This window comes from Budorcas taxicolor, chromosome 8 (assembly GCF_023091745.1).
Source record: "Budorcas taxicolor isolate Tak-1 chromosome 8, Takin1.1, whole genome shotgun sequence".
Taxonomy (NCBI): domain Eukaryota; kingdom Metazoa; phylum Chordata; class Mammalia; order Artiodactyla; family Bovidae; genus Budorcas; species Budorcas taxicolor.
This window is the reverse complement of record NC_068917.1, coordinates 81880505-81907664: the sequence shown is the minus strand read 5'-3', so window position 1 is coordinate 81907664 and position 27160 is coordinate 81880505. Positions and strand designations below refer to the sequence as shown.

The window sequence follows — 27160 nt, the reverse complement described above, 5'->3', positions numbered from 1 at the left end:
TCAAGCTGGTTTTAGAAAAGGCAGAGGAACCAGAGATCGAATTGCCAACATCGGCTGGATCATGGAAAAAGCAAGCGAGTTCCAGAAAAACATCTATTTCTGCTTTATTGACTGTGCCAAAGCCTTTGACTGTGTGGATCACAATAAACTGTGGAAAATTCTGAAAGAGATGGGCGTACCAGACCACCTGACCTGCCTCTTGAGAAACCTCTATGCAGGTCAGGAAGCAACAGTTAGAACTGGACATGGAACAACAGACTGGTTCCAAATAGGAAAAGGAGTACGTCAAGGCTATATATTGTCACCCTGCTTATTTAACTTATATGCAGAATACATCATGAGAAATGCTGGGCTGGAAGAAGCACAGCTGGAATCAAGATTGCCGGGAGAAATATCAATAACCTCAGATATGCAGATGACACCACCCTTATGGCAGAAAGTGAAGAGGAACTCAAAAGCCTCTTGATGAAAGTGAAAGAGGAGAGTGACAAAGTTGGCTTAAAGCTCAACATTCAGAAAATGACGATCATGGCATCTGGCCCCATCACTTCATGGGAAATAGATGGGAAACAGTGGAAACAGTGTAAGACTTTATTTTGGGGGGCTCCAAAATCACTGCAGATGGTGATTGCAGCCATGAAATTAAAAGATGCTTACTCCTTGGAAGGAAAGTTATGACTAACCTAGGCAGCATATTAAAAAGCAGAGACATTACTTTGCCAGCAAAGGTCTGTCTAGTCAAGGCTATGGTTTTTCCAGTGGTCATGTATGGATGTGAGAGTTGGAGTGTGAAGAAAGCTGAGCGCCAAAGAACTGATGCTTTTGAACTGTGGTGTTGGAGAAGACTCTTGAGAGTCCCTTGGACTGCAAGGAGATCCAACCAGTCCATCCTAAAGGAGATCAGTCCTGGGTGTTCATTGGAAGGACTGATGCTAAAGCTGAAACTCCAATAGTTTGGCCACCTCATGTGAAGAGTTGACTCATTGGAAAAGACCCTGATGCTGGGAGGGATTGAGGGCAGGAGAAGAAAGGGACAACAGAAGATGAGATGGCTGGATGGCATCACCGATTCGATGGACATGAATTTGGGTGAACTCTGGGAGTTGGTGATGGACAGGGAGGCTTAGTATGCGGCAATTCATGGGGTCACAAAGAGTCGGACACGACTGAGCGACCGAACTGAACTGAAGGGTAATGAGTGGAGCAGGGACAAGTCAGATTGCCGTAATTGCTGTAGAAACGATTTGCCCAGGAGGTTGGCTTTTGAGATTATCAGTATATAATCATTTAAGTGCCCCTTTTCTTTCTCTGTCCTCTTTCATCACTGATATTCAGAGGGAAGGTGGTTTGTTACCTATGCAAGGTAGAGATTTAAGGGTGCAGTTCAGCTGTGTTAAATATATTCACATTGTTGTGCAGGAAATATCTGGAACTTCTTCATCTTGCAGTGCTAAGAGCCTATGCCCATTAAACACTAGTCTGTCCAACCTTCCCCACCCCTTGCCCTTGGCAGCCACCTTTCTGCTTTATGTTTTGATGATTTTGTCTGCTTTAGACACTGTGCATATAGATAGAATCATACAGTGCTTGCCCTTTTTTGATTAGCTTAGCATGATGTCCTCAAGGTTCACCTACATTGTGACATGTAACATTCTTTTTAAAGGCTGTGTAGTTTACTATTCCATTGTATGTATGTGCCACATTTTTGTTTCTTTCTTTCTTAAAAGGTTTTTTTTAACAATTACGATATTGTGTTAGTTTTAGGTGTACAGTAATGTGAATCAGTTATACATACACATATATCCACTCTTTTTTTTAAAGAATTTTTCCCACATAAGCCATTACAGAGTATTGAGTGGAGTTCCCTGGGCTGTAGAGCAGGCTCTTATTATCTGTTTTATATGTAGCAGTGTGTATATGTCAGTCCCAGTCTCCCAGTTTATCCCTCCCCATGCTTTTGGCCACCTGATGTGAAGAGCTGACTCATTGGAAAAGACCTTGATGCTCAGAAAGATTGAAGGCAAATGGAAAAGGGGTGGCAGAGAATGAAATGGTTGGATAGCGTCACTGACGTGATGGACATGAATCTGAGCAAACTCTGGGCGATAGTGAAGGACTGGGAGAAGGGGATCCTGGTGTGCTGCGGCCCATTGGGTCACAAGGAGTCAGACATGACTCAGCAACTGAAAAACAGCACCTCTTTTTTCAGATTCTACATATAAGCCATATCATATGATATTTGTCTTTCTTTGTCTGATTTACTTCACTCAATATCAGTCTCTAGGTCCATCCAGGTGGCTGCAAATGGCATTACTTTGTTCTCTTTTCTTGCTGAGTGATATTACATTGTGTACATGTATCACAGCTTTTTTATCCATTCCTCTGTTGATAGACATTTAGGTTGCTTCCACGTCCTGGTAAGGTAGGTAGTGCTGCAGTGTGTAATGGAGTGCATGTATCTTTTTGAAGTATAGTTTTCTCCATGAATGGGATTGCTAGGTTGTATGGTATTTCTGTTTCTAGTTTCTAAAGAAATTTCCATGCTGTTCTCCACAGTGTCTGTACTTAGTCACGGGCTTAGCATGTCCTCAAAGGTTCGTGCATGTTGTAGCATGTGACAGTCTTTCTTTTTAAAGGCTGTGTACTGTTCCATTGTTTGTATATGTTGCATTTCTTTTATCCATTTATTCACTGAGGGATCCTACGTTGCTTCAGTTCGTGACTTGTGAGTGGTGTTGCTGTGAACATGGATGCAAATATCTCTTCAAGATCCTGCTTTGTGTTCTTCCGAGTATATATCCTGAAGTGGGACTGCTGGGTCTTGGGGCCATCTTTTGCCATTTTAATAGAACATGTGCAAGCCTCTGAGAGTAGCAGGAGCTATGAGCTGGCCCACATGGAAGGTCATGGGCTATGGTTGTGATATTCCCTCCCTGAGAGATTAATTGTACAGATGGTATCACTGTGACTTGTTTCCTATTGTGCCAGACCTCCTGAAATAAACACCAGAATCGTTAGGCCAGATTTTGTTTCTAGGTGTGTATCCCTGTATTCATAAACACCTTCCTCTAGAAAGCCCAGTCCAGGACGATGAAAGACTGAGGGCTGGACAGAGAGATCCAACAGGAAATGGAAGCACAGAACGGGGCCGGGAGGGCGTCGTTGTCCTCCTTTACCCAGGAATGGGGCAGACCAGCCAGTCGACAGACTTTGTTGATTATGACACAGTAAGAAACTTGCATGCTGTGGCCCAGTACTTAGCTCTGTGTACAGAACGTCACTCACCTGTGTGATGCAGACTGGTGTTTGATGTCGCCTCTCCTTGAGGGTACAGCACCAGGTGCAGTCACTAGGTCACTGTCCTGCTGGGGTTCGGATTCCCATTTGTCGCTGGATTGCAGTCCTGCTGGGGTCAGATCCCGGTTTGGCAGGCAGGCAGTGAGGAGGAGCTTCATCTCTGGGGCAGGCCTGCCAGGCTGGGACTTGGGCTCCGCCTGTTTGCTGTTGAGAAGACCACGTGACATCGAGTCTCTAAAGCCACGTGTGCCTCAGTTTCCTGTCCCCCTCAGTGGGATTGTGTTTTGCCTTCTCACACAGCTGTGTGAGGGTCACAGGGCTGCGGGTGAGGCACACCCTGGGGCCACCTGGCACCTGGTGGTGACTCTGTGCCAGTGTACAGGCTGCCGGTTACACTGAGCCCCGCACTCACGTTTCTTACTTTTTTGTGTTTTTCATTGTTTTCCTGAGGCCTCCGTTGCTTCTTTGTCCTCTGTTGTGGGCATTCCCAACGTTATGTAGCTAGCTGGGGGTGACCCCTTCTGTGCCCTGAGCTTGCAGTCTGGATGGAAGGAGGAATGTTGGAAGTTAGAAAGGATCAGGAGGCTTCACGGGTGGTGGTGGTGGCTCAGTTGCTCAGTCGTGTCCGATTCTTTGCAGTCTCATGGACTGTAGCACGCCGGGCCTGCCTGTCCTTCACTGTCTCCTGGAGTTGGCTCAGTTCATGTCCTTTGAGTTGGTGATGCTATCTCATCCTCTGCTGCCATCTTCTCCTTTTGCCTTCAGTCTTTCCCAGCATCAGAGTCTTTTCCAGTGAGTCGGCTCTTCATATCAGGTGGCCAGAGTATTGACGCTTCAGGCATCAGTCCTTCCAATGAGTATTCAGGGTTGATTTCCCTTAGGATTGACTGGTTTCATGTCCTTACAGTCCAGGGACTGTCAAGAGTCTTCTCCATCACCACAGTTCAAAAGTGTCAGTTCCTCACCACTTAGCCTCCTTTATGGTCCAGCTCTCACATCCAGACACGACCGGTGGAAAACCCACAGCTTTGACTATCTATCAGGCAGGTGGAGCGGTTGCCGAACACCCGCCCCCAGCCAGTTTTAACTTCTGGTTGAGATGGACTGGACCTGGATTCCCCCAGAGGAAGACCGCAGTTACTGTGGGGTTGCTGTTTCTGCGGGCATGGAGTGGAGACAGCCAGAGGAGCCGCCCGCCCTTGCCTGGACTGCAGGCTGGTGCTGGGACACCGATACTGCTCCTCCCCAGGCATCCAAGTTCATACCAGGGGCGTGGGGCAGGGGCTAGCCTTTCTCCCCCAGCCTTTCTCCCACAGTCACGTCTCGTCAGGGCTCTTCTAAGTTGTCGGTTGTCAGTGTTTCATTTTATGTGTTTATCTTCTTTGCAGGCCGTTTTAGTGAATAACATCACCACAGGCGAGAGGCTCATCAGAACCTTGCAAGGTGAGTTCCACTCCCCACTTTACACCAGATGTCAGGTTTGTTAGGAAAAACCCACCTTTCCTCCATCCTATTCTAGGGTCTCTTATTGAAATATGATGATGGGTAGAAAGTGAAAGTGTTAGTTGCTTAATCATGTCTGACTCTTTGCAATGCTGTGGACTGTAGCCCGCCAGGCTCCTGTGTCCATGGGATTGTACAGGCAAGAATACTGGAGTGGGTAGCCATTCCCTTCTCTAGGGGATTTTGCTGACCTAGGGATCGAACCCAGGTCTCCTCCATCGCAGGCACATTCTTCACCGACTGAGCCGCCAGGGAAGCCCTGATGATGGGTAGTGTTGGAGCAATTGAGTAATCTTTGTTCTTTATTCTTTTTGCCAACTGTATCTCTTTACCTTTTTACAGTGTTACTGAATACATTGCAAGCTGTTATGAGAAGATTTCAGATTCTTATTTTTGATACATTAAGAAATATATATATGATACATGTGTCATCTGTTTTATATATATACATATTATGTATATATGATACACGTATGCTCTCTTTTCATTGGGTCATCCTGAATTCAGATTTTCTTCATGAAATTTATATAAAAGTGATACAGCCCACTTTAATTGCGTATCTCTGCTGCTCTCACTCAGCTTGGCAGCCAGTTTGTTCTTCTTTGGGCCCTTCCGCAGCAGGGGAGAAGGTGGAGGTGGGATGAGCCCCTCTGTGTGGTATGGCCAGGGGGCCCAGAGGGTCCACTGCAGCCTTCCTACCTGGTGAAGGGAGCACTGGGTCCTGTGATCCTTGGCCTGACCCTGGTCTCGCCTGTGCCCCTAGTTAGGAAACTCTGCCTTCAGCCTCAGTGTCCACTTCTAAGATGGGAAGGTCAATCTAGAACTGGGCTTCAGAATAGTAGCCCTGAGACCCACTATGTGGGACTCGTTTGGGCAGTAAACATTTGTGATGTGGCTCATGGGACAGAAGAACTGGAGCTTTAATTTTTACTTTTCTGCAATTTAAAATTAAAACTGATACTTGTCTCAGCTATTGGGAAGCTTAAGTATCTTTGGGACAACTTACTTATACCAGTATTATTTTAACTGTATATATTATGAAATCTAAATTCAGATCAAGAAGTCCCAATTCCTCTTTAACATCTGAATTGAGATGTGCTATAACTGTAAAATACACACAGGTTTCAAAGACATAGTACTAAAAAAAAGAGTATAAAATGTTTTATTCTTTTTTTTTTAACATTAATTCTATGTTGCCATGATCATATTTTGGATCTGTTGGGTTTAATGAAATATATTATTAAAATTAATTTCACCTGATTTTATTTGCTTTTTAAAAATGTGGTTCTAGGGAATTTTAAATGATCTGTGTGGCTTATATTATAGTCCTTTACAGCAGTGCTGGTCTAGAATTCTAATTCCAGACCAGCTTCTAAGAATATTAATAGGGGAAATGCAGAGTTACACTAAGTTAAATGGGTTAGTTGACTGCCAGGGTTTCTCAGAGTTGATGACCTGATGGTCTGTCCTCAAGTATGGCATACAGCCTGCAGCCTTTCTTACACTTAGCATTTTAAACAGCTTTAATCAGGTGTGATTTACATACAATAAACTACACATATTTAATTATTCTGGCTGCACTGGGTCTTTGTTATAGCCTGCAAGGTTTCTTCAGTTATGGCACATGGACTTAGTTGCCCCGTGGCATGTGGTATCTTAGTTCCTCAACTAGAGATCGAACCTGCGTCCCCTGCATTGGAAGGTGGATTCTTAACCACTGGACCACCAGGGAAGTCCCCTGCACATGTTTAAAGTGCAGTCCCACCAGTTTTGACATGAGTGGCTCTTCAGGAAACCACCACAGTATCAACACAGTGAACATGTCTATCACCCCAAGAAGCTACTTTGTGCCCCTTGATAGTCCTCCTGAGGCCCTGTCTGATCTGCTTTCTGTCCCTCTAGATTAGTCTGTAATTTTTATGATTTTGTATATATCAGATGGCATACACCTTTTTTTGTGAACCTTCCTTCACTCAGCATAATTATCTTGAAATTCATCCATGCCGTTGGGGCTGCAGTAAATAGTCCATTCCTTTTTTATTGCTGAGTAAGTATTCCCTCGTCCTGGGTTTGGTTTGCTACGAAATTTTTTTTTTTTAGGTTAGGTTTATTGAAGTATAATTTATACACAATAAAGTTCACCCTTTGTAGTGTACCTTTCAGTGTATTTTGACATAAAGTCAAGATGCAGCTCATGTCCCGCTCCAGGAATTCCTCCCCACCGCCCTCACTTCAGCCTTAGGCACCCAGTGAAACATTCTCTACTCCCCCGTAGTTTAGTTTTGTCTTTTCAAGCATGTCGTATAAATGAATGCTTTTGAGGTGGATCCATGTTGCAGTGTGTATCAGCAGTTCAGGGTGTCTTTCACTTTTTAAAAATTTTAAACCACTCCCGCCAGCACACGCGTCTCCCCTCTCCGCACTGCCCCAAGAACCTTGCAGGTCTAGAGCTGTGGTGACAGACCTTGGGGAAGCTCAGGTGTCTGTCCAGGGCTGTGTCCCAGGCCCTCGTCGCTGCCCTCAGCCCATTCTGGTGTCACCTTTGTGGCACTTTTTCCTTCTGCCCCCAGCTTGGTTGTTGGTCAGTGAGCTGCTGCTTTTTCTGCAGAGCTTTTACGAGCCAGGGCTGCAGCCATGGGGCTGATGGATTTCCTCAAAGAAAGCTATTGTTTCCCAAACAGGAGGGTCGGGAGACTGAGTGCACAGGGGGCCTCAGAGAATAACTGGGCTGTGAGCAAATAACAGGAGAAGGATACTGGCAGGTAGCCTGTGGCTGAGGATGGGGGGTGGAGGGATTACGTAGGAGAGGCTGCTGACGAGGTGTCAAAATCGATTTTCCAGACTGAAGGATATGGAGCTGCTGAGAGCAGCATTGTGAGCAGTTCAGGGTGTATGATGTCTAGGAGGGAAACAGGCAGTAGGACCTCCTGATGCATTGTAAGGGTTGGAGGTCAAAAGGACATTTAGGAGAAACGTGTGGGAAGGAATCAGGGTCCTGGCTCCTATAGGATCACACACCTTCTGGGCTGCTTCCCTGATCAGAGTGGGGAGGTTCCTGGGGTGGGGCCCTGGCCTCATTGCTTCCTTTTTCCCCTCCTTGCTCTCTTGGTGCCCCGGCCCCTTGTGTTCCCATGGTGGGTGTTGGTGTGTCTGCTGTGCTCAGGATGGCCGTGCCAGCGACCCCAGTCATTTTGTGTGCTCCTCTTGGTTTAGACCAGTTAAAGGCCCTGCAGAAGAATTATGGCAGGCTGCAACAGGAGGTCCTCCAGTTTCAGAAGAACCAGACCAACCTGGAGAGGAAGTTCTCCTACGACCTGTAAGTTTGTCCGCATCAAGTTGCGCCGCTCAGGGGCTGTTAGCCATCGTACAAGAGGGCACTTCTCCTTAGCAGGAAATGACTAACTCCATGTACTGTAAAATACATAGCTGAGAACTCTGTAAAGTGCAGGTGTACTAGTTAAATCAGTAATCGAAAGCCTTTATAAATGTGTTCCAAAAGTGCTCAGATGTGACCTAAGTCAAAGTCATAGACTTTAAGGAGTTTGGTATAATATTCATGTAATTTATCACTCGGCATTGGTATTATGGACATTTTGTTTTCTTGAGGCTTTTAAGTCACTTTCCAAATTTTTGCAGTGAGAATGGAGGTTTTTTTTTTTAACTTTATTGAGTTAGGATTGACAAATAATCATTGCATGTATTTTAAGACATAAAAGCATGATATTTTGATATACCTATACATTGTGAAATGATACTCAAAATCATCCATAATCCCGTCTTTACCTCTATGTGTATGGTGAGAACACTTAAGATCTAGCAAATTGCAAGTATAAAATGCATTATTATTAACTGTAGTCACCATGCTGTACATTAGATCGCCAGCATATAGTTAGGACAGTCTGTTTTAAGCTAATGACTTTAGTAGCATACAAAAACTCTATACTTATGCATATCAGAGTACTTTTGTGGTCAAAACAATAAACATTTAAAAAGTTCAGCTAAACCCCTTAGTAAGATAGTAAAAACCAATTTAGAGGGTAGAGAATAAAGTTGTAGTCTGTTTATTTTTCTCTCCCTTTTCCTTCATAGAAAGTATATACCCCAGACACAGGAAATTTGGGATTCAGAGGCAACCAGCTGCCCATGACCGCAGCCCTCTTTATTCTTTGATGTGTTGTTATTGTTCAGTTCGCTAAGTTGTGTCTGATTCTTTGTGACCTCATGGACTGTAGCATTCTAGGCTCCTCTGTCCTCCGCTATCTCCCAGCGTTTGCTCCAGTTCATGTCCATTGAGTTAGTGATACTATCCAACCATCTCATCCTCTGCTGCTCCTTTCTCCTTTTGCCTTTAATCTTTCCCAGCATCAGGGTCTTTTTAGAGTCAGCTCTTCACATTCCGGGGCCAAAGTATTGGAGCTTCAGCTTCAGTAACAGAACTTCCAATGAATATTCAGGGTTGCTTTCCTTTAGGACTGGCTGGTCTGCTCTCCGTGCAGTCCAGGGAGCTCTCTAGAGTCTTCTCCAGCACCACGATTTGAAAGCATCAGTTCTTCGGTGCTCAGCCTTCTTCAGTGGTCTGACTCTTACATCTGTGGATGGCCATAGCTTTGACTATACAGACCTTTGTTGGCAAAGTGATGTTTATCTTTTTAATACATTGTCTAGGTTTGTCATAGCTTTCCTTCCGAGGAGCAAGCATTTTTTTATTTCATGGCTGTAGTCACCGTCCTCAGTGATTTTGGAAGCCCAACACTGCTTCTGTGTTTTCCCCTTCTGTTTGCCATGAAGTGATGGGACCGGATGCCGTAATCTTGTGCAAGGCTCTTTGTACTTGATTTTGGAAGGGCTGAGAGCAGGTGAAAACAGTATTTCCCTTTTGTAGATTTACCAGTTTGGAAGTGGCTGTGCACCTGCTCATTGCCAATCCTGAGCTTCTGGGAAGTTGTTTGATCACAGTGAATTGCACACATTTTGTTCTTTCCTTGCACAGACTTCTTTTTATTTGTTCTGTTTAGGCTACTGTGCACGTGTCCACCTCCTGTGGCTTGCATGTTCCTGAGAATTTTATTTCCATGAAGGTTTCACCAGGTCTTTCCTTGATCTCTGTATTGCTGTCCAAGGTCAGATGCTCTGTCTTCCCTTTTTTTCTGCAGTTCTGATGCCCTTCTGTGTGTGGTACTCTGAGACCCAGTTAAGTCCTTTGAACTAAAGGGTTGTTACAAGAGTTAGAGGTTGAGTACAGTTACACTTGGCTCTGAAATACCTGCAGCTCCAGAGAGGCAGCCAGGGGATAGAGAGAGCCCTGCTCAGTCTGGTTTCTGGGTTCAGCCTTACCTCATTCTGTCTCTGTGACCCTGGTCAATGTTGGTCTGATCACCTAGCTTCCTTATTTGTATGTATGTGTGTGTATGTATTTATTTAATTGCTGTTTCTTTTTTGGGGAAATATTTATTTTTTCAAGTCTGTTGAGATCTTTTTTCTTTTTTATCAATTCTGAATAATTTCCAGCCATTCTGTCTTACAGTGCTTTCTGACCCCATCCTCCCTTGCTTCTCTGTCTGAAACTCCAAACAAATGTATAACAAGACTACTGGAACCCTCACATTCTTATCTCTCTCTTTGGTATTTTCTGTATTTTTATACTGGGAATAATTTTAAATTTAAAAAGTTACACAATTTTTATAATTGTAGAACTGGATTATAACCCAGTACTGTTTCCTTTTATAGTTATTACAAAATAATGGCTAGATTCCCTGTGTTGTACGATATATACCTATCTATACCCAATAGTTTATACCTCTCTCTTTCCACTGTGTTTCTCCTAAATTTCCCCTCTGCCTTTCCCTCTCCCCACTGGTAACTAGTTTATATCTGTGAATCTGCTTCTTTTTATTATATTCAGTAGCCTGTTGTATTTTTTAGATGCAACATAGAAGTGGTATCATACAGTATTTGTCTTTCTCTGACTTATTTCAGTTAGCATAATGCCCTCCAGGTCCATCCATATGCTGAAGACGATAGAATTTCATTTTTTTAAAATTACTGAGTAGTATTCCTGTGTGCACCCACACATATATGTATCGCACTTTTTATCTATTCATCTATTAGGACTCTTAGGTTGCTTCCATCGGAGAAGGCAATGGCACCCCACTCCAGTACTCTTGCCTGGAAAATCCCATGGATGGAGGAGCTTGGTAGGCTGCAGTCTGTGGGGTCGCTAGGAGTCGGACACGACTGAGCGACTTCACTTTCACTTTTCACTTTCATGCATTAGAGAAGGAAATGGCAACCCACTCCAGTGTTCTTGCCTGGAGAATCCCGGGGATGGGGGAGCCTGGTGGGCTGCCATCTCTGGGGTCGCACAGAGTCGGATACGACTGAAGCGACTTAGCAGCAGCAGCAGGTTGCTTCCATATCTTGGCAATTGTAAATAATGCTGCTGTGAGCATTGGGATGCATGTGTCTTTTTGAATTAATGGTTTTGTTTTTTTCTGTAAAATTGGTCATATGGTAGTTCTCTTTTTAGTTTTTTGAGAAACCACAGTACTATTTTCTGTAGTGGTTGTACCAATTTATATTCTCACCAATAGGGTACTAGTGTTAGACACTCAGTCGTATCTGACTCTTTGTGACCCCGTGGACTGTAGCCCACCAGGCTCCTTGTCCATGGGATTCTCCAGGCAAGAATACTGGAGTGGGTTGCCATGTCCTTCTCCAGTAGGGTACAAGGGTTCCCTTTTCTCCACACCCTCACCTACATTGGTTATTTCTGGCTTTCTTATTTGTACAAGTGGGTAATTCAATTACTTCATAGCTCTGACACTTTGAAATACTCATAAAATAAATTGTAGGCAGGAAGCTGAAGTGATATCTTGAAATATCTAATTGAGAGTTCAGGCTGAATTAGATTATATGTCCCGGTAATAACTTTCTGACACCAGTCGGATGTTCTCCAATTCAATTTTTAATTTTTAAAAATAAATTAAAAATTTTTGAACAGCTTTAGATTTACAGTCTTATTGTAGAGACAGTACAGGAAGTTCCTGTACAACCCACACCAGATTCCTGTTGTTCATATTTTGTGTTAGTATGAAGTACCTGTCAGGATTGATTACCCAATATATATGCCTTATTTTTATCTTGAAGTCCATCTCTACTCAGTGTTTCTTCAGTTTTTCCCTAGTTTTGCCCTCTTCCTGTTCCAGGGATGCATTACATTGATCTGTTATATTTCCCTAGGCTTCTCTTGGCTGTGATAGTTTCTCAGGCTTTACTTTTTTTTAACTTTCAAGAATTTATTTGTTTAATTAGGGGTAACCTAACTTTACAAGTGGCATTATTAAATTAGCAAAGTCCACAAGTCTTGTACAACTTAACAAGTTGCATAGTTGTTTTAATCCAAGCTTATATAATTACTTCCTGGATTTACACAATATAAAAGGAGTCTAACATGTCAACATGAAAACTGAGATTCACTAATAATAAGGCACACAGATCACGGCATGGCTCATTATAGGTTTTTTCTTATATGCCAGGCAGAGAGTGTGGTAATCATGCTGTATTTATCATGTTTCATCAGGCTTTACTTATTTTTTTATGATCTTGATAGTTTTGAGGAGTGCTGTCCAGATAGTTTGTAGAATGCCCTTCAGTTGGGATGTATCTCATGTTTTTCTCATGGTGAAACAGGGGCAACCCATTTTTTCGGGGAAGGCCACAGAGGTGAGATGCCATTCTCACGGCTTCACATCAGGGGTACGTGCATCAGTATGACTTACCACTGTTGAGCATCTGATTGAGGTTATGTTTATCAGGTTTTTCCATTGTAAATTTACTCTGTTTTTTCTCCTTTCATGCTGTAATCTTTGGAAGAAATTCACTATGCTTAAAGATTGGGAAATTATGCTCCACTTCCCTAAGGATGGTGTGTCTGCATGAAGTTGTCTGGAATTTTCCTGCACAGGAGCTGTGACTCTTCTTGTTTGTCTAATGATTGATATCAGTATGGATTAGTGGATGTTTATTTTATACTTTAGGTTATAATCCAATACTAATTTATTTATTTTTCTTAAAATTTTCCAGCTTTGGCCATTGGGAATTTTTTTCAGTTAGTTCCTTTATCCAGTTGACATATTTGTGATATTGTGGGTTTGTCTTTCCACCCCTCTTTTAAATTACTTTTTTATAATCTGGCACCAAAAGATGCTTCAGACTCATTTTGCTATATTTCTTGCCCCAGTCCTAGAGTCATCCAGTCAACCATTTCTCCAGGGAGTCCTTGTTCTCTTCATTGGAGAATGGTGTTTCAGAAACCAAGATCTGGATACTGGGTGTGCTTTTTGCAACTGGGCTATCATTGCTACTAGGGCCTCTCAGATGATGGAGCAGAGAGATATATGTATGTGTATACTAGCTTGTGTTATATATTGGTAAATACTTCTGTATGTGTCTATCTATATTTAAATTAAACATAAATTTGTACTGCTGTCTTCAACTCTAATCCTTGTAAATTAACATAATAGTATGTAATTGGTTGTGTTCTTAACCTGGGACACTCTTCAATTATTTTATCAATGTTTTGTAACTCAAAACATTCTGAAGCTCTCAGTGGCAAAGACTGGTCAGTACTTATCCATCCATTTATCTTTATACCAGAAAAATACTACATTTCTAGTCCCTCCTTGCAGTTGGATATGGCCAGGTGATTAAATTCTGGTCAGTGGGGAAAGGAGATTGTGGGGTGGGACTTACAGGGAAACTTCTGAATCTGAGGATAGGTCAGTGCACATCCGTTTTCTTTGCCTTTTCTCCTCCTTCCTTCCTGTTGCCTGGGCTTCACACAAGATGGCTGGACTACTTGTAGCCATCCTGGGTCATGAGGTAATCATGGGGGATAGAAACCACTGCTAGGATTTTAAAACTGAAAGAGAAACCTGAATTTGTAATGACTCCAAGCTGCCATACTAACCTGATCTACTTTTATGTGAGGGAAATATAAAGTGCTATCTTTTGGCCTTTTTGTTTCACCTAGCCAGACCTGAAGCTAACTTACATACTTTTTGAAGGTGCCTGTCTCTTTAAATATTGTTTTTTAACCTAGATCATTTTCATCAATGCTTATCTGTTACCCCTCCAAAAAAGACTTCTTAGGAGAGGCTATTAAAAATTGAGTCCTAAGCAATAAGGAGCTGAGAAGGAAGATGAGATAATTTAGGAGAGAAAGAACCTGGCAAGCTCAGAGTGACCTGGGCAGGGCAGATAGTATCATTTAGTCATGGAGGGTAGCAAGTTAAGAGTAGTATCTTGAGGACCAGTGTGAAAGTGACTAGTTATGTGGACCTGCTGAGAAGACCTTTTACACAGATCTGATGACGTGAATGTTAGGTCCTTTGTAATTGTCATGTAGGTCCACGAAGCTTTGTCCTTTTTCTTCCCTAAGTCTGTTTCCTCTCTGTGTTTAGATTAGGTGACGTCTGTTGTATCTTCCAGTTCATTGGTTCTTTACCTACTCTGAGTTTTAAAATTCTAATTATTGCATTAAGTTTCCATTTGGTTCTTCTTTATGTCTTCTCTTCTTTGCTGAAACTTTCTATTTCTTCGATGAAACTATTAAATTTTTCATTTGTTCCAAGCATGTTTTAATTACTCATTGAAACATTTCTAATGAAGTGACTGCTTTAAAATCTTTGTCAGATCATTTCAACTTCCCTGTTATATTGGTTTGGTATCTGTTGGTTGTCTCTCTTCATTCAATATAAGATCTTCCTGGTTCTTGATATGATGAATGATCTTTGACACCTCTAAGCAGTTGGTGGTGAAAGCCTGGCTGTTTACTGACATGACACCACTGTCTGGGGAGAGGGAGGGGAACCTTGTTAGTGTCAGAGTTGGGTGGAAATGCAGGCTTTCCATGTACTCTCCAGGTACACCACTGTGTTGTTCTAGATCCTGAGGTCCCTAACCAGTCTGCCTTCATCACTCCATCTTTCAGAGTCTTCTTCTGTTTGTTGAAAATATCATGTCCAGAGTTCTAGCTGTGCTTAGTGGAGGAATAGTGAAAAATACTTCTATTCTGTCTTCCCCAAACGGAAATCCAATTCAGTTTTGACACCACCAAGAGTTAGCACAAACCCCATGTTACGGGGCTCAGTCCCGCAAGACTGCCCCTCCTTTGGATGCTGGCCGTAGTTCTTGGGGCCCCAGGCCACATGCACTTTTTGCCTGGCTAGCTACAGATTCAGGGCTTCCCACAACCCCCTCAGGATCAATAACTCGCTAGAGCTCAGGAAAGCTCTGTGTTTACAATTGCAGTTTTATTATAAAGGATACAACTTAGCAAGCACTGAGTGGTAGGGACTCATGAGGCAAGGCCTAGGGTGGAAGTAGGGGTTAGGCAGGAGCTTCTGTTAGAGTCGGGTTGCCTCCTTACTGGTTCACAGAGATGTTCACCAAATGGGAAGCTTGCCAAGCCTTATCATCTAGGGTGCTTATCTGAGGTTTTATTGCATAGGCATGACTGGTTGAATGGCCATATGATTGAACTCAATCTCCAGTCTCTCCCTCCATCCTAGAAAATGGGGCTGTAAGCTCCAACCCTCTCGTTATACAGTTGGCTCCCGTGGCCACCAGCCCCCATCCTGAAGCTGTGTAGGCTCCTCTCAGTAAGTCAGCTCCTTAGCATGAATTCAGGTATGGTGTGCAGGGGCTCATGTATAGCAGAAGACACTATTACTCAGGAAATTCCAAGGGTTGTAGGAGCTCTGTGCCGATAGTTGGGGACAAAGATCACATGTTTTTTATTATGCCACAGATTATATTAAAAAGACTTTTTTTAACCAGTTAAGTTCATTTATTTTAGAACAATATGACATATTTTTTGGAAGTTTCAGTTGACTCCAGTTTTCATGTCATTTAATAACTGAAACATACTGTTGCTCTGCCTCAGTGTCTTTTTCAGATGAAGTGCAGGAAGCAAGAAAGAGATGAGCTGTGTCTGTCTGGGAATTGGATTTCACCGTCACAGCAGGGCCAAACTTAAATAGTGTCTCTGAACAGCTGTCCTTTTCTTTTGCTTTCTTCCACCTTCACAGGAACCAGTGCATCAGTCAGATGAAAGAGGTGAAGGAGCAGTGTGAAGAGAGAATAGAAGAAGTCACCAGGAAGGGAAATGAGGCCATACCTTCGCGTGATCTAAATGAACAGAAGGACCAAAGCCAGCAGGTAATCCTGGGCTTTTTCTGCCAGGAATCTTACAAAGGTCTTGCTGCCCTCTCTTCAGGCATCCTGTTCCTTTATCTGCTGTCTAGTTTGCTCTGATTTCCTGAGACACAACAGCCTGGTCTCAGGGCGTAGGGTCTCTGACTGAGTATGCTGTGCTCCAGGCTGTATGGAGATTGCTTCATTTAAAGCTCACAGCCACCCTGGGAGAGGGTTGTTTTTGTTTTCCTGTTTTGAGGGCGCTGAGGCCCATGGAGGTGGTCAAATACTGTCCCAAGGTCAGCGCACCTGGTCAGTGATGGAGCTGACCCGAGCCATGCTGTCAGGCTGCCTCCTGTGTAAGCACAGCCTATGGAAGTGCTGCTCAAAGCCTTCTGGGGGATCTTTATTTTAAATGTAGCCATTTTATTGAGATATATTTCACCTACCATAGAGTCACCTATGTAATATTTACAGTTCAGTGGTTTTAGTATATTCACAAATGGGAAGTCATCATCATCACACTATGATGGAGTCATCATCACAGTCAATTTTAGAACCTTTTCATAACTCCCCAAAGAAATCCTATACCCATTAGCTCACTCCCCTTTTACTTCCAGTTCCTGGAGGCTTAGATGAGCTGTGATCTATTTTCTGTCTTATAGATTTGCCTTATCTGGACACTTATATATGACATTTATTTATGGCGGACAATAACATTTATCAGTTACTTTCATATAGCTTTCAGGATTCATCCGTGTTGTAGCATGTATGAATACTTACTTTATATGGCTGAATAATATTCCATTGTATGACTGTACTGTATTTTGTTTATTTATTTGTCAGTTGATGGGCATTTTGGTTATTTCCACTTTTTGGCTACTGTGAATAATGCTGCTGTGAATGCCCATGCACACATTTTTGTGTGAACATAGGCTTTCGTTACTTTTAGGTATATACCCGGAGTGAAATTGTTGGATCGTGTGGTAACTCTCCGCAGTGTATTGAGAAACTGCCATACTGTTTCGGAAAGTGATCATGCCCTTCTACATTCCTACCAACAGTTTATGCTGCTGCTGCTGCTGCTAAGTCGCTTCAGTCGTGTCCGACTCTGTGCGACCCCAGAGACGGCAGCTCACCATGCTCCCCCGTCCCTGGAATTCTCCAGGCAAGAACACTGGAGTGGGTTGCCATTGCCTTCTCCAGTGCATGAAAGTGAAAAGTGAAAGTGAAGCCTCTCAGTCGTGTCCGACTCTTAGCGACCCCATGGAGGGTACCAGTTTTTCCACATCCTTGCTAGCTCTTGTTGTTACATTTGTCTTTTTCATTATAACCATTTTAGTAGGTGTGCAGTGCTCTCTCATTGTGGCTTTGACTTGCATTTCTCAATCGTTGATGATATTGAGTCTTTTCATTATGCGTTGTTGGCTGTTTGTAATTTCTCTTTGGATAAATTGTAAATTGTATCCTTTGTCCATTTTGAAATTGAGTTATTTTTATTGTTGAGTTGTTAGAGTTCTTTATATATTCATATAGAGATATTAGGTGATGATTTGCCAATATTTTTTCCCATTCTGTGAGTTATCATTTCGCTTTCTTGATGGTGTTCATTGCAGTGGAGAAGTTACTAATTTTAAGTCTAGTTTATCTATTTCTTTTGCTGTTTGTTCTCTGGGTGTCATATCTAAAACTGCTTTACCTAACCTAGCATCATGAAGATTTCTTCCTGCTTTTTCTCCTGAGACTTGTAAAGTTCTTAGCATTTAGTTCTTCTGTTTAGTCCTGTGATTCATATTGAGTTAATTTTGCATATGATGTGAGGTAGTGGTTCAACTTTATTATTTTGCATGTGGATATCCAGTTGTCTCAACACCATTTGTTGGAAAAAAAAAAAAACACACCAAAAAACAATTCTTTTCCCCACTGAGTTGCCTTGGCATCCTTGTCAGAAAAATCAGTTTACTGTAAAGATGAGGGTCTGTTTTTGGACTCTCCGTCTGTTCCTTTGATCTCTTTTTCTATCCTTATGTCCACACTACACAGTCTGGATTACTGTATTTCTGTAATAAACTTTGAAATCAGCAGCTTTGACTGCTCCAACTTTGTTCTTTTTCAAGATTTTTTTGGCTGTTCTGCACTGGATGACTTTTTATGTGAATTTTTGGATCTGCTTGTCAGTGTCTTCAAGCCAGGTGGGATTTGGACAGAGATTATAGTCTGTAAGTCCCTTTGGGAAATGTTGCCAGTTTAACATCCTGTCTTCTGATGTGTGAATGTGGGATTTCTTTCCATTTCTTTAAGTCCTTTAAAAATCTTTTCAATTATGTTTTGTAGTTTTCAGAATTCTTGCAATTCTTTTGTTCAATTTATTTCTAAATATTTTTGATGCTGTTATAAATGGAATTGTTTTCTTAATGTCATTTTCAACTGTTTATTGCTAGTGTGTGGATAATTCATTTTTTATATTGATCTTGTATCTATCAGCCTTTCTGAACTTGTTTATTAGTTCAAGTAGTATTTTTTGGTGATTCCTTAGGATTTTCTGAATACAAGATTATGTCATCTAAAAATAGAGGTAGTTTTGCATCTTCTTTTCCAATCTGGATGTTTCTTTTTATCACCTAATAGCCCTAGCTAGCGGAGAAGGCAATGGCACCCCACTCCAGTACTCTTGCCTGGAAAATCCCATGGATGGAGGAGCCTGGTAGGCTGCAGTCCATGGGATCGCTAAAAGCTGGACACGACTGAGCAACACTTTCACTTTTTACTTTCATGCATTGGAGAAGGAAATGGCAACCCACTCCAGTGTTCTTGCCTGGAGAATCCCAGGGACGGGGGAGCCTGGTGGGCTGCTGTCTATGGGGTTTCACAGAGTCGGACACGACTGAAGTGACTTAGCAGCAGCAGCCCTAGCTAGAACCTCCAGTATAATGTTAAATGTAAGTGGTGAGGATAGACATCCTTGTCTTCTTTTTGATCATAGGAGGAAAGCTTTTAACTCTTTCACTCTTAAGTCTGGTGTTAGCTGTGCAAGCATACCGCATTTTATTGTGCTTCACAGATGTTTGTGTTTTTTACATATTGAAGGATTGTGGCAACCATGTGTTGAGCAGATATATTGGCTTCATTTTTTTCCAACAGCATTTGCTCACTTCATGTCTCTTTGTCACTTTTTGGTAATTCTTAAAATATTTCAGACTTTTTCATTATTATTATATTTGTTATAGGAATCTATGATCAGGGGTCTTGATGTTACTCTTGTAATTTTTGATATTTTTAGAAAGTAAAGTATTTTTTAGTTAAGGTAGTACAGTTTTTGAACATGGTGCTGTATCCCTGATAGACTACAGAATAGTGTAAACATAGCTTTCATATGTACTGGGATACCAGGAAATTGGTGTGACTCACTTTATTGTGATATTTGCCTCACTGAACCTGTGATATATTCATGGTATGCCTATGTATTTTTCATAGATGCACATTATCAAGTTGAGGAAGCTCCCCTCTATTCATAATTTTTTGAGTGTTTTTATGAAGAAAAGCTGTTGAATTTTGCCAGTGTTTTTTCTGCATCTACTAGGATGATTGTGTTTTTTATCCTTTACACTGTTGACATAGTATTATATTAATTGACTTTTGATGTTAAACCTTGGCATTGATGGGGAAAATCCTACTTGGCCATGGTGTATAATCCTTTTGTGTGTCACATGATTTAATTTACTATTATTTTGTTGATGATTTGGGGGTCTTTGTTCACATTAGGTCTATAGTTTTATTTTCTTGTAATATCTTGTCAGGCTTAGGTATCAGGGTCATTATTGGGCTCATAGAATGAGTTGGGGAGTATTCCTTTCTATTCTGTTTTTGGAAGAGTTTGGGAAGATTTAGTATTAAATGCTTGGTAGAATTTACCACGGGAGCCATTTGAAACTGGGCTTTTTTAGGGGGAAAATTGTAAATTAGTACTTCAGTCTCTTGTTACAATCTGCTCAGATTTTCTAGTTCTTCTTGAATGAGTTTTGGTAGTATGTGTCTTCCTAGGAACTTGTCTGTTTTAGCTAAGTTATCAAACTTGTTGGCAAACAGTTCTTGGTATTTCCTTATAATACAATTTTTTAATTTGTGTAAGGGTTGGTAGTGTTACCCTCTTTTTGATGTTAGTAATTTGAAATTATTTTTAATTAATCTAGCTAAAGCTTGTCAAATTTGTTCATCTTTCAAGAACTAACTTTTGGTTTTGTTCATTTTCTTTGTTTTTCTTTTACGTATGTCATTAATTCCTGTTCTAATCTTTACTATATCCTTCCTTGCTTTAGGTTTAGTTTTTTTCTTCTTTTTTCAAATGTCTTAAGGTGGGAGACTAGGTTATTGATTTAAGATCTGTCTTTTTTCTTGAGATAGGCCTGAAAATTTCCCTTTAAGCACTGCTTTAGTTGCCTTCCAGAAGTTTGGTGTGTTGTGTTTTCATTTTAATTTTTCTCAAGGTATTTTCTAGTTTTCCTTGTGATTTCTTTGACCCACTGGTTATTTTAGGAGTGTGTTGTCTAGTTTCCAAATATTTGTGAATTTCTCAACTTCATTCTGTTGCTGCTTTATAATTTCATTCCATTGTGATTGGTGACCGTACATTGTATGAGTTCAGTCATTTAACGTTTGTTGAGGTTTGTTTTGTGGTCTAGCATCTGTCTGTCCTGGAGAGCAGTCCACATGCACTTGAGAAGAATACACATTTGTGTGTGTTTTGCTCTTGTTGGGTTGGGTCTCTATAGATGTCTGCTTGGGTGGTTTGTCGTGTTCAAGCCTTCTCTTTCCTTGTTGACCTTCTGCCTATCTGTTAATCCAATATTAAAAGTTTTTTTTCTGGGAGATATGGGCCCAGGCTCAGATCTCTGCTTTATGCCAGATGGTAGGGCATGACCAGGGTAGGGTATGGCATTAGTCGGGGTTTCCATGTGCTTGTTCATCAGAAGGTTGCAGTGGTCCATTGCATTGCTCAGGGTTGTTGAAGGTTCATGGTCACAGAGCTGCTGCCCTGACCACCTGTGTTCCTGTTTCAGCCCCGAGCCCCCGGTGAGCCCCAGCCCAGGCCGCAGGAGGCAGGCCCGCCCCAGGCAGAGGTGCCAGAAGCAAGAGGAAACATGCCCAGCCACAGTGAGCCCCAGACACCAGCCCCTAGCTCCGAGGTGGCTTTCGATTTGAAGAGACAAGGTGAGAAAGGTAAGTGAAGCTTGCCAGTGACATGCTGTCTTCAGGGCCCTGTGCCAACAAAAACACAGCAGCAACTCCTGCCCCCCAAGTCCATACAAATATGCAGAGCTCACTGCTTGTGGGGAGCCCAGTAGTCAGGCTGCAGGTGGCAGTGAGTTATCTCTCTGGGCACCTGGACTCAGGGCCACGGGGCTTTTATCTGCCTTCCTGACGTCTCACCCTTGTAAACTTCCTCGTTCTTTGGCAGCTTGGTAAAGGAAGGTCTAGGTGTGCCTTTATTGAGGACAGTGGTGGGACTGTTTAGTTAAGGGGACGTGGCTGAGTCCTGGGTGGCTGTCACTGGCTCCCAGGTTCTGGGTCCCAAGTAGGGTGATCAGATAAGCCTGGCAATACAGCCTCCTCCACTTGCAGGATGCACTCAATCCAGATGACGTGGTCTGGATTTGTTTTCTACACCATTTCCTCTTTCTTGTGGTTCTGAAGATATACTCCAGGCACAGAGTGGCTTGGAGTCTGCTGCTGTTAAGTTGCTCAGTTTTGTCCAATTCTTTGCAACCCCATGGACTGTTACACAACAGGCTTCTCTGTCTTTCACCATCTCCTGGAGTTTGCTCAAACTCATGTCCATTGAGTCAGTGATGCCATCTGCTAGGCCACGGCATACATGATCAGCTACCCCGTCCATCCACAGTCCTTGGGAAGGCTCTGGGAATTGAGTGGTCTGAGGATTTCTGTTTTGTATGGTGAGGTCACAGCAAACTGTGTCCTATGCACAGAGGAAACCAAGGAAATTCAAGTTGTCAGCGAGGAGGAGCTTCAGAGGGACAGCCTGGCACTGCCGAAGGAGCCAGGCCAAGAACAGGCGGTGGAAGGAGACAGACAAGTGGGTGGAAAAGGCAATGGAGAACCTGGAGAGCTGGGCCAAATCCCACAGGTCCCAGCTGCCCTGCTGGCCAGCCAGGAGAATCAAGAGGCGGAGGGCCCTGAACGGGACCAGCTCGTCATCCGCGACAGACAGGAGGAGAGGCAGGATGCCGACGAGGAAGGTGGGTGAGAGGCTCCCTGGACTGCCCACGCCTCTGCATCAGGCACTAGCCCCCTCCAAGTCCTTCCTGGTGCAGAACGGACACCCATGAAGATGACCAGCCAGCAGAGTGCCATTTGGTAGTTCGTTCTGTTTGTTTGGTTCCATTGTCAGGCAGGAGGCAAGACAGAACGGCCAGGCGCTCCTAGCACTTGGAACTTGTAGAAATCATATTCACAGGGAGCCTAGAGGGCTTTCCAGGTGGAAGACCTTGGATGGGAGCTGAGCATAGAGTCCACATAGGTCTCCTGGCAGGCAGAGCCCACACATTTTCCTTGTCACTCCATCTCCTCCTGCCATGTCACTGGCAGTGCCTGGTGAACCGAAGGAGGAAGGAAGGACAGATGGAAGGATCGGATAGATGGAGGGTCATGCGTGTTTGAGCGTTGCAGAAAAGTGACGTGGGAGTCTTACCTTTCTGGTCTGGTTGACTTCTCTTTTTTAAAGAAAAGTGTGGGAAACTGAGATGAGCAGAATATTCTGGGATGTATCTTGGTCCCTGAAAGACGGAAAACATTTTAATCCTAGCTAAGCCAGGGGTGCTTAGAAGACACCTGTGTGCTGAGCCTGATAAAGTGATAGAAGGTGGGGATAGTACTTACTGGCAGAAGTTACCCTGATTTTCTGAAGAGTATGTTCTTACAAGTTTTCTGTTAAATAATTGGGGAGGGAAAAAGAAAAAAATGACACTCTGGGGGGCTGATCAGAGCGGCACTCAAGTTTCAGCTCACTCAGCAGTTGGTCACAGGGTATAACAGCTGCCAGAAGGCCTGAGCTACTGCGGGGGCCTATGTGTCACACCTTGTGAAATTCAAGGTCAGCTATAATGGTCTGATTAGTAGGATAAAGCCACATGGCACACAGGCCTGGGCTTTGTTTCCTCTTCAGGCAGTTAGTGCAGGGATGTAGAACTAGAGCTGACTTTTCCAGGCATGCTTTTTAAACAAAAGATCTTGTTTATACAGATATGAAATGTTTACAGTAACCCTCTGAGTATGTCTCTTGATTGCATCCTGTCCTGATCTTTTCTGGTTGCTCTTCTCTCTGGGGATGAACGCAGTGATAAATGAGCTAATTCTGTATGTTTGATGGAAAAATTTTACCCTTTGACTCACAATAGCTACTCCATTTCCTTCTCTCAGGGCAGTGAACCATTTTAAGCAGATACCTCCATTAACCAGAAACCTGTTTCCAAACAGTGATGCCTTCCTTTAATGTTGAGTTGATTATCTCTTTAAAAAACTGGAATTTCGTTTGGTGAACTAGTTACCCTGATTCCAGCCTGGAATGAAGCTCTTTATTTAGGGCCATATTTTAAATAGATTCGAAGTTGGAGTGGGGCATACATAAGTAGAGAAATCCTGCATGGTCTTTGCACTGGGAGCAAGCACATGAGTCCCTGTCATTTCCTGAGAGGAAGCAGAAAGAGCTGATTGTTAAACCAGGGTTGGGATAACCCTAGCACCCGGGCTCTGGTGTTCCCATGGCATTGAGAGAGAAATGATGTAGCTATGTTTTGTGGCTCTGTGCTCATTTTTCAGGGAGAAATAAGCAGAAACTGGGAGCTGATGATGACTACAACATGGATGAGAATGAGGCAGAATCTGAAGCAGACAAGCAGGCAGCCCTTGCAGGGAATGACAAAAGCAGAAATGGTAATTAACAGTGGTGGTGGTGGTTGGGCGGAGGGGGTCACCTTTCGTGTCTGATTTGTGGCCCCTCACTTTTGGTATGACTGTGTACTGAATCCCAACAATAATGTTGTAAGTAATCCCTAATTAGAAGACTGTTTTCTCCCAAAGTCTTGGAGTGTAGGGGCAGTGGAGAGAGGTGAGTTTCAGGAGGCCACACCGAGGACCTTTCAGAAAGTCTGCATACATGAACATGAGCATCAGCCCCTCAGGGGTCAGTGCGGATATGCTTCAGTGAAGTTTAGGAATTTCCCTTCAAAATGGTAGGTCACCGCATGATCATTTCACAGCACTAGTCGAAATGCCGTGATGTGTACACAGGCAAGTTTTTATAGTAGCACTCTGTGTTATTTTGTATTACTGTTATTTTGAACTTTGAAGAGTCTAGGCCTGTGGGATGCTCAGATTCTGGATTCATCCTTGTGATTGGATTCTGATTGAACTTTTTTTTTTTTTTAATAGCTACAGTTATGTTCTTCTAGCTTCACACCAGGAGGCATGGGATGGCAGGCTGATCCTTGGTTAAGGTGGTACCCATGAGGTCTCTCTGCTGCAAAGGTCGACTTTCCCTGTGTAACTAACATGTCTTACAGAGGGGGATGCTGTGCAATGGTTGACTTTGCTGTCCATTGAAAACCGTTGTCTGGATGGTCATTCCGCACACTGATCAGCTGTCATTCTTTAAGGACTCCCTCACCCCCAATGTGTATACGTTTACACACACAGAGGCACACGTACTCTCTCTCTCTTGTTTTAGTTTCACTGTAGACTCAAGGTTTCCTTAAAGTTCATTTTTCCATCAAACTCTTGGTGTTTCTTTCTCAGTTTTTAAGAGTTCTTTATATGCTGGGGTGGTTGGCCTTTATCTGTGATGTTGGTTGCCAATACTACCTAGCAGTTTATCTTGATTTTGATTATGGTTTTTTGCCATGTGAAAGGTTTAAACATTTTTATGTCTTTTTTTGCCTACAGATATGGAGTCACAGTTTTCTCATTTAGAGTTGAATTCACGCATTTTGTTGTTGTTGTTGTTCAGTATACTTTCAGATTTTTCTTCTGGTTTTATGAAGTAAATCAGATTGAGGAAAGCACACAAAACAAACGAGTTGTTAGAAGTTAAACATTTTTTAACTGCACCCTGCCTTCCTGATTCAAGAAACAGAGCTTGGCTTCAGGAAGTTCCTTCTTTGTTGCCCTTCCTGACCTAGCACCTTCCCTCCCTGTACTGAAATACCTGTCCTCACCTTTCCATTCAGCATTTTCTTGAATTTCTTTATGGGTTTATCACCCAAGAGGGCATCCCTGGATGCCATAGTTTAGTCTTGCCCATTTTCTTATATTTGATATGTGTTTAAGTTTCAATTTACAAGTCTTCTCTGCCTTCCTTCCTTCCATGCATTCATCCAGCCAGCCATTGCTGTTTGACCACAGTCTGGAGAGTGTTGATTGTGTATTTCATGGTTCTGTTCATGGTTTGGTTTAGTGTGTTCTTCTTTCCTCCCTATTTCATGCAGATCACCAGCTGATATCTGGAGGTGGTATTTTAATTCAGCCATTCCTATTTCATTTGTTAGTTGAAATATTTTGTAAATAGACAAGTCATGGTATTGTTCATATAGCATAGGCAGGATAAATGCTTCTTTTTCTTGACCAGTTTTCACAATAAGGATTTCCTTTGACTTTTTGAAGGTGACCATTTGAAAATATAAACTTTTAAACCTTTTTGATGGGTTTCATTCAGTTGCATTTATAATCTTTTTTGAAGTTCACATCATCCCACCTTCTTTGGCCAGTGAGGTTTTCCCCACTTTTCTCTGAACCATTGGTTCCTTTGTCTCTTGTCCTGCTTAGCCACTGCTTCACTCCACACAGTGCCTTTTCTCTGTGAGGGGCTTTACCTGAGAAGAACCCAAAGAGGAGTCGCTGCCAGTGTGTTTCATGGGCCTCCACCAGCTCCTTCGTCTTCCATAGGCACACTGTGGTCACCTGCTGTGGGAGTAGCAGAGACTGCCCCTTCCAGCTGCAGCTCTCCCACTGGCCCAGGTGCTTTCTGCTGTAACCTGTTGGTTGGTAGGGTTTCTGTTGTTCTCAGGTCCATCAGAGGCTGCATTGCTTCCCTCTGTTTTCTTTCCAGACATGGATTATTTTTGACTGCTTGTATTTTGGGGTCTGCAGGACTCCTGCTCAGCTAGTTTTTCTGTCAATGGTCTCTAGTTTTTGAGTTTTTAAATTTAGTAGTTGCCTTATGTAAGGACTCTGAGAGGTTCAAAAACTATGCCACTGTTTCTGCCATCTTTCCAGAATCTTCTGCTTTGATAACTTACACTTACATCTCTTAATTCATTTGACTCACTTTAAATGTTTTCAAGTGTATGAGCATGAGATATGGGTCCAGTTTTCTTTTTCCAAAGGTGTTTGCAGTTGGCCCAACACCATCTCAAATCAACATCTCAAATCACCATCTCATAGTCAGTGATTTGGGGTGCTACTATCATCAAACACTGGCTTTTCATATGTACTTGGTTCTGATTTTCAGATTTTCTATTTTTGTTCTATTGGTTTCTCTCTTGATTCACAGTGTACCACATTGTTCTAAGTATAGCAGCTTTTTTTTTTTTTTAATCTAGCCAGTCTACTTTCTCTGGAAAATTCAAGCCAACATCCTTTGAGTAATGCTTCTTTCCTTTTTGGCTCCTCCTTGAATTCAGATTAGAAGTGTATTAGATCTTTTCAATCTATTCGTGTCTCATGTCCTCTTTTTCATATTTTGCATTTCTGCTTCTCTGATCTGTGTTGAGAATAATTTCCTCAGAAATATCTTCCAATTCAAAAATTTTCTTTCATTTATGCCTTCTTTGCTCTGTTTTATTTTTAATTTCTAAACTTTTTACTTGGCCATTCTTTATGGGTCCTTATTCCTTGCTCATGTTTTCAAACATCCTTTATTTCTCTGTCAACATTATTTCATATGCCTTGTCTTCTAGTTGTAGTATCTGAAAACTTGCAGTGTTTCATTGTTTCTGCAGATTGTCCTCATGGTACCTTATTTCCTTGTGTGTTTTGTGCTTCTTAACTGTGAGCTACTACTTTCCTTGGAACTTTATCTGTGGGAAGTCTTTGAGGACTGAGTTACAGAGAGAAGGTTGTTTGCCTCTGCCAGTCTCAAGGAGGGTACTGCAAA

At 42.5% G+C, this 27160-nt stretch overlaps 1 protein-coding gene across 1 annotated transcript in view; it reads left to right on the top strand.

The window, feature by feature from the left end:
• Nucleotides 1–27160, top strand: part of GOLM1 (golgi membrane protein 1) — a 57562-nt gene that overhangs the window by 26627 nt on the left and 3775 nt on the right. Inside the window, exons 4-9 of the mRNA XM_052644894.1 lie at nucleotides 4686–4740; nucleotides 8014–8116; nucleotides 15891–16020; nucleotides 21054–21213; nucleotides 21981–22250; nucleotides 23830–23943. Of these exons, the coding sequence (XP_052500854.1) occupies nucleotides 4686–4740; nucleotides 8014–8116; nucleotides 15891–16020; nucleotides 21054–21213; nucleotides 21981–22250; nucleotides 23830–23943 (832 nt within the window). The remainder of the gene's footprint in view (nucleotides 1–4685; nucleotides 4741–8013; nucleotides 8117–15890; nucleotides 16021–21053; nucleotides 21214–21980; nucleotides 22251–23829; nucleotides 23944–27160) is intronic.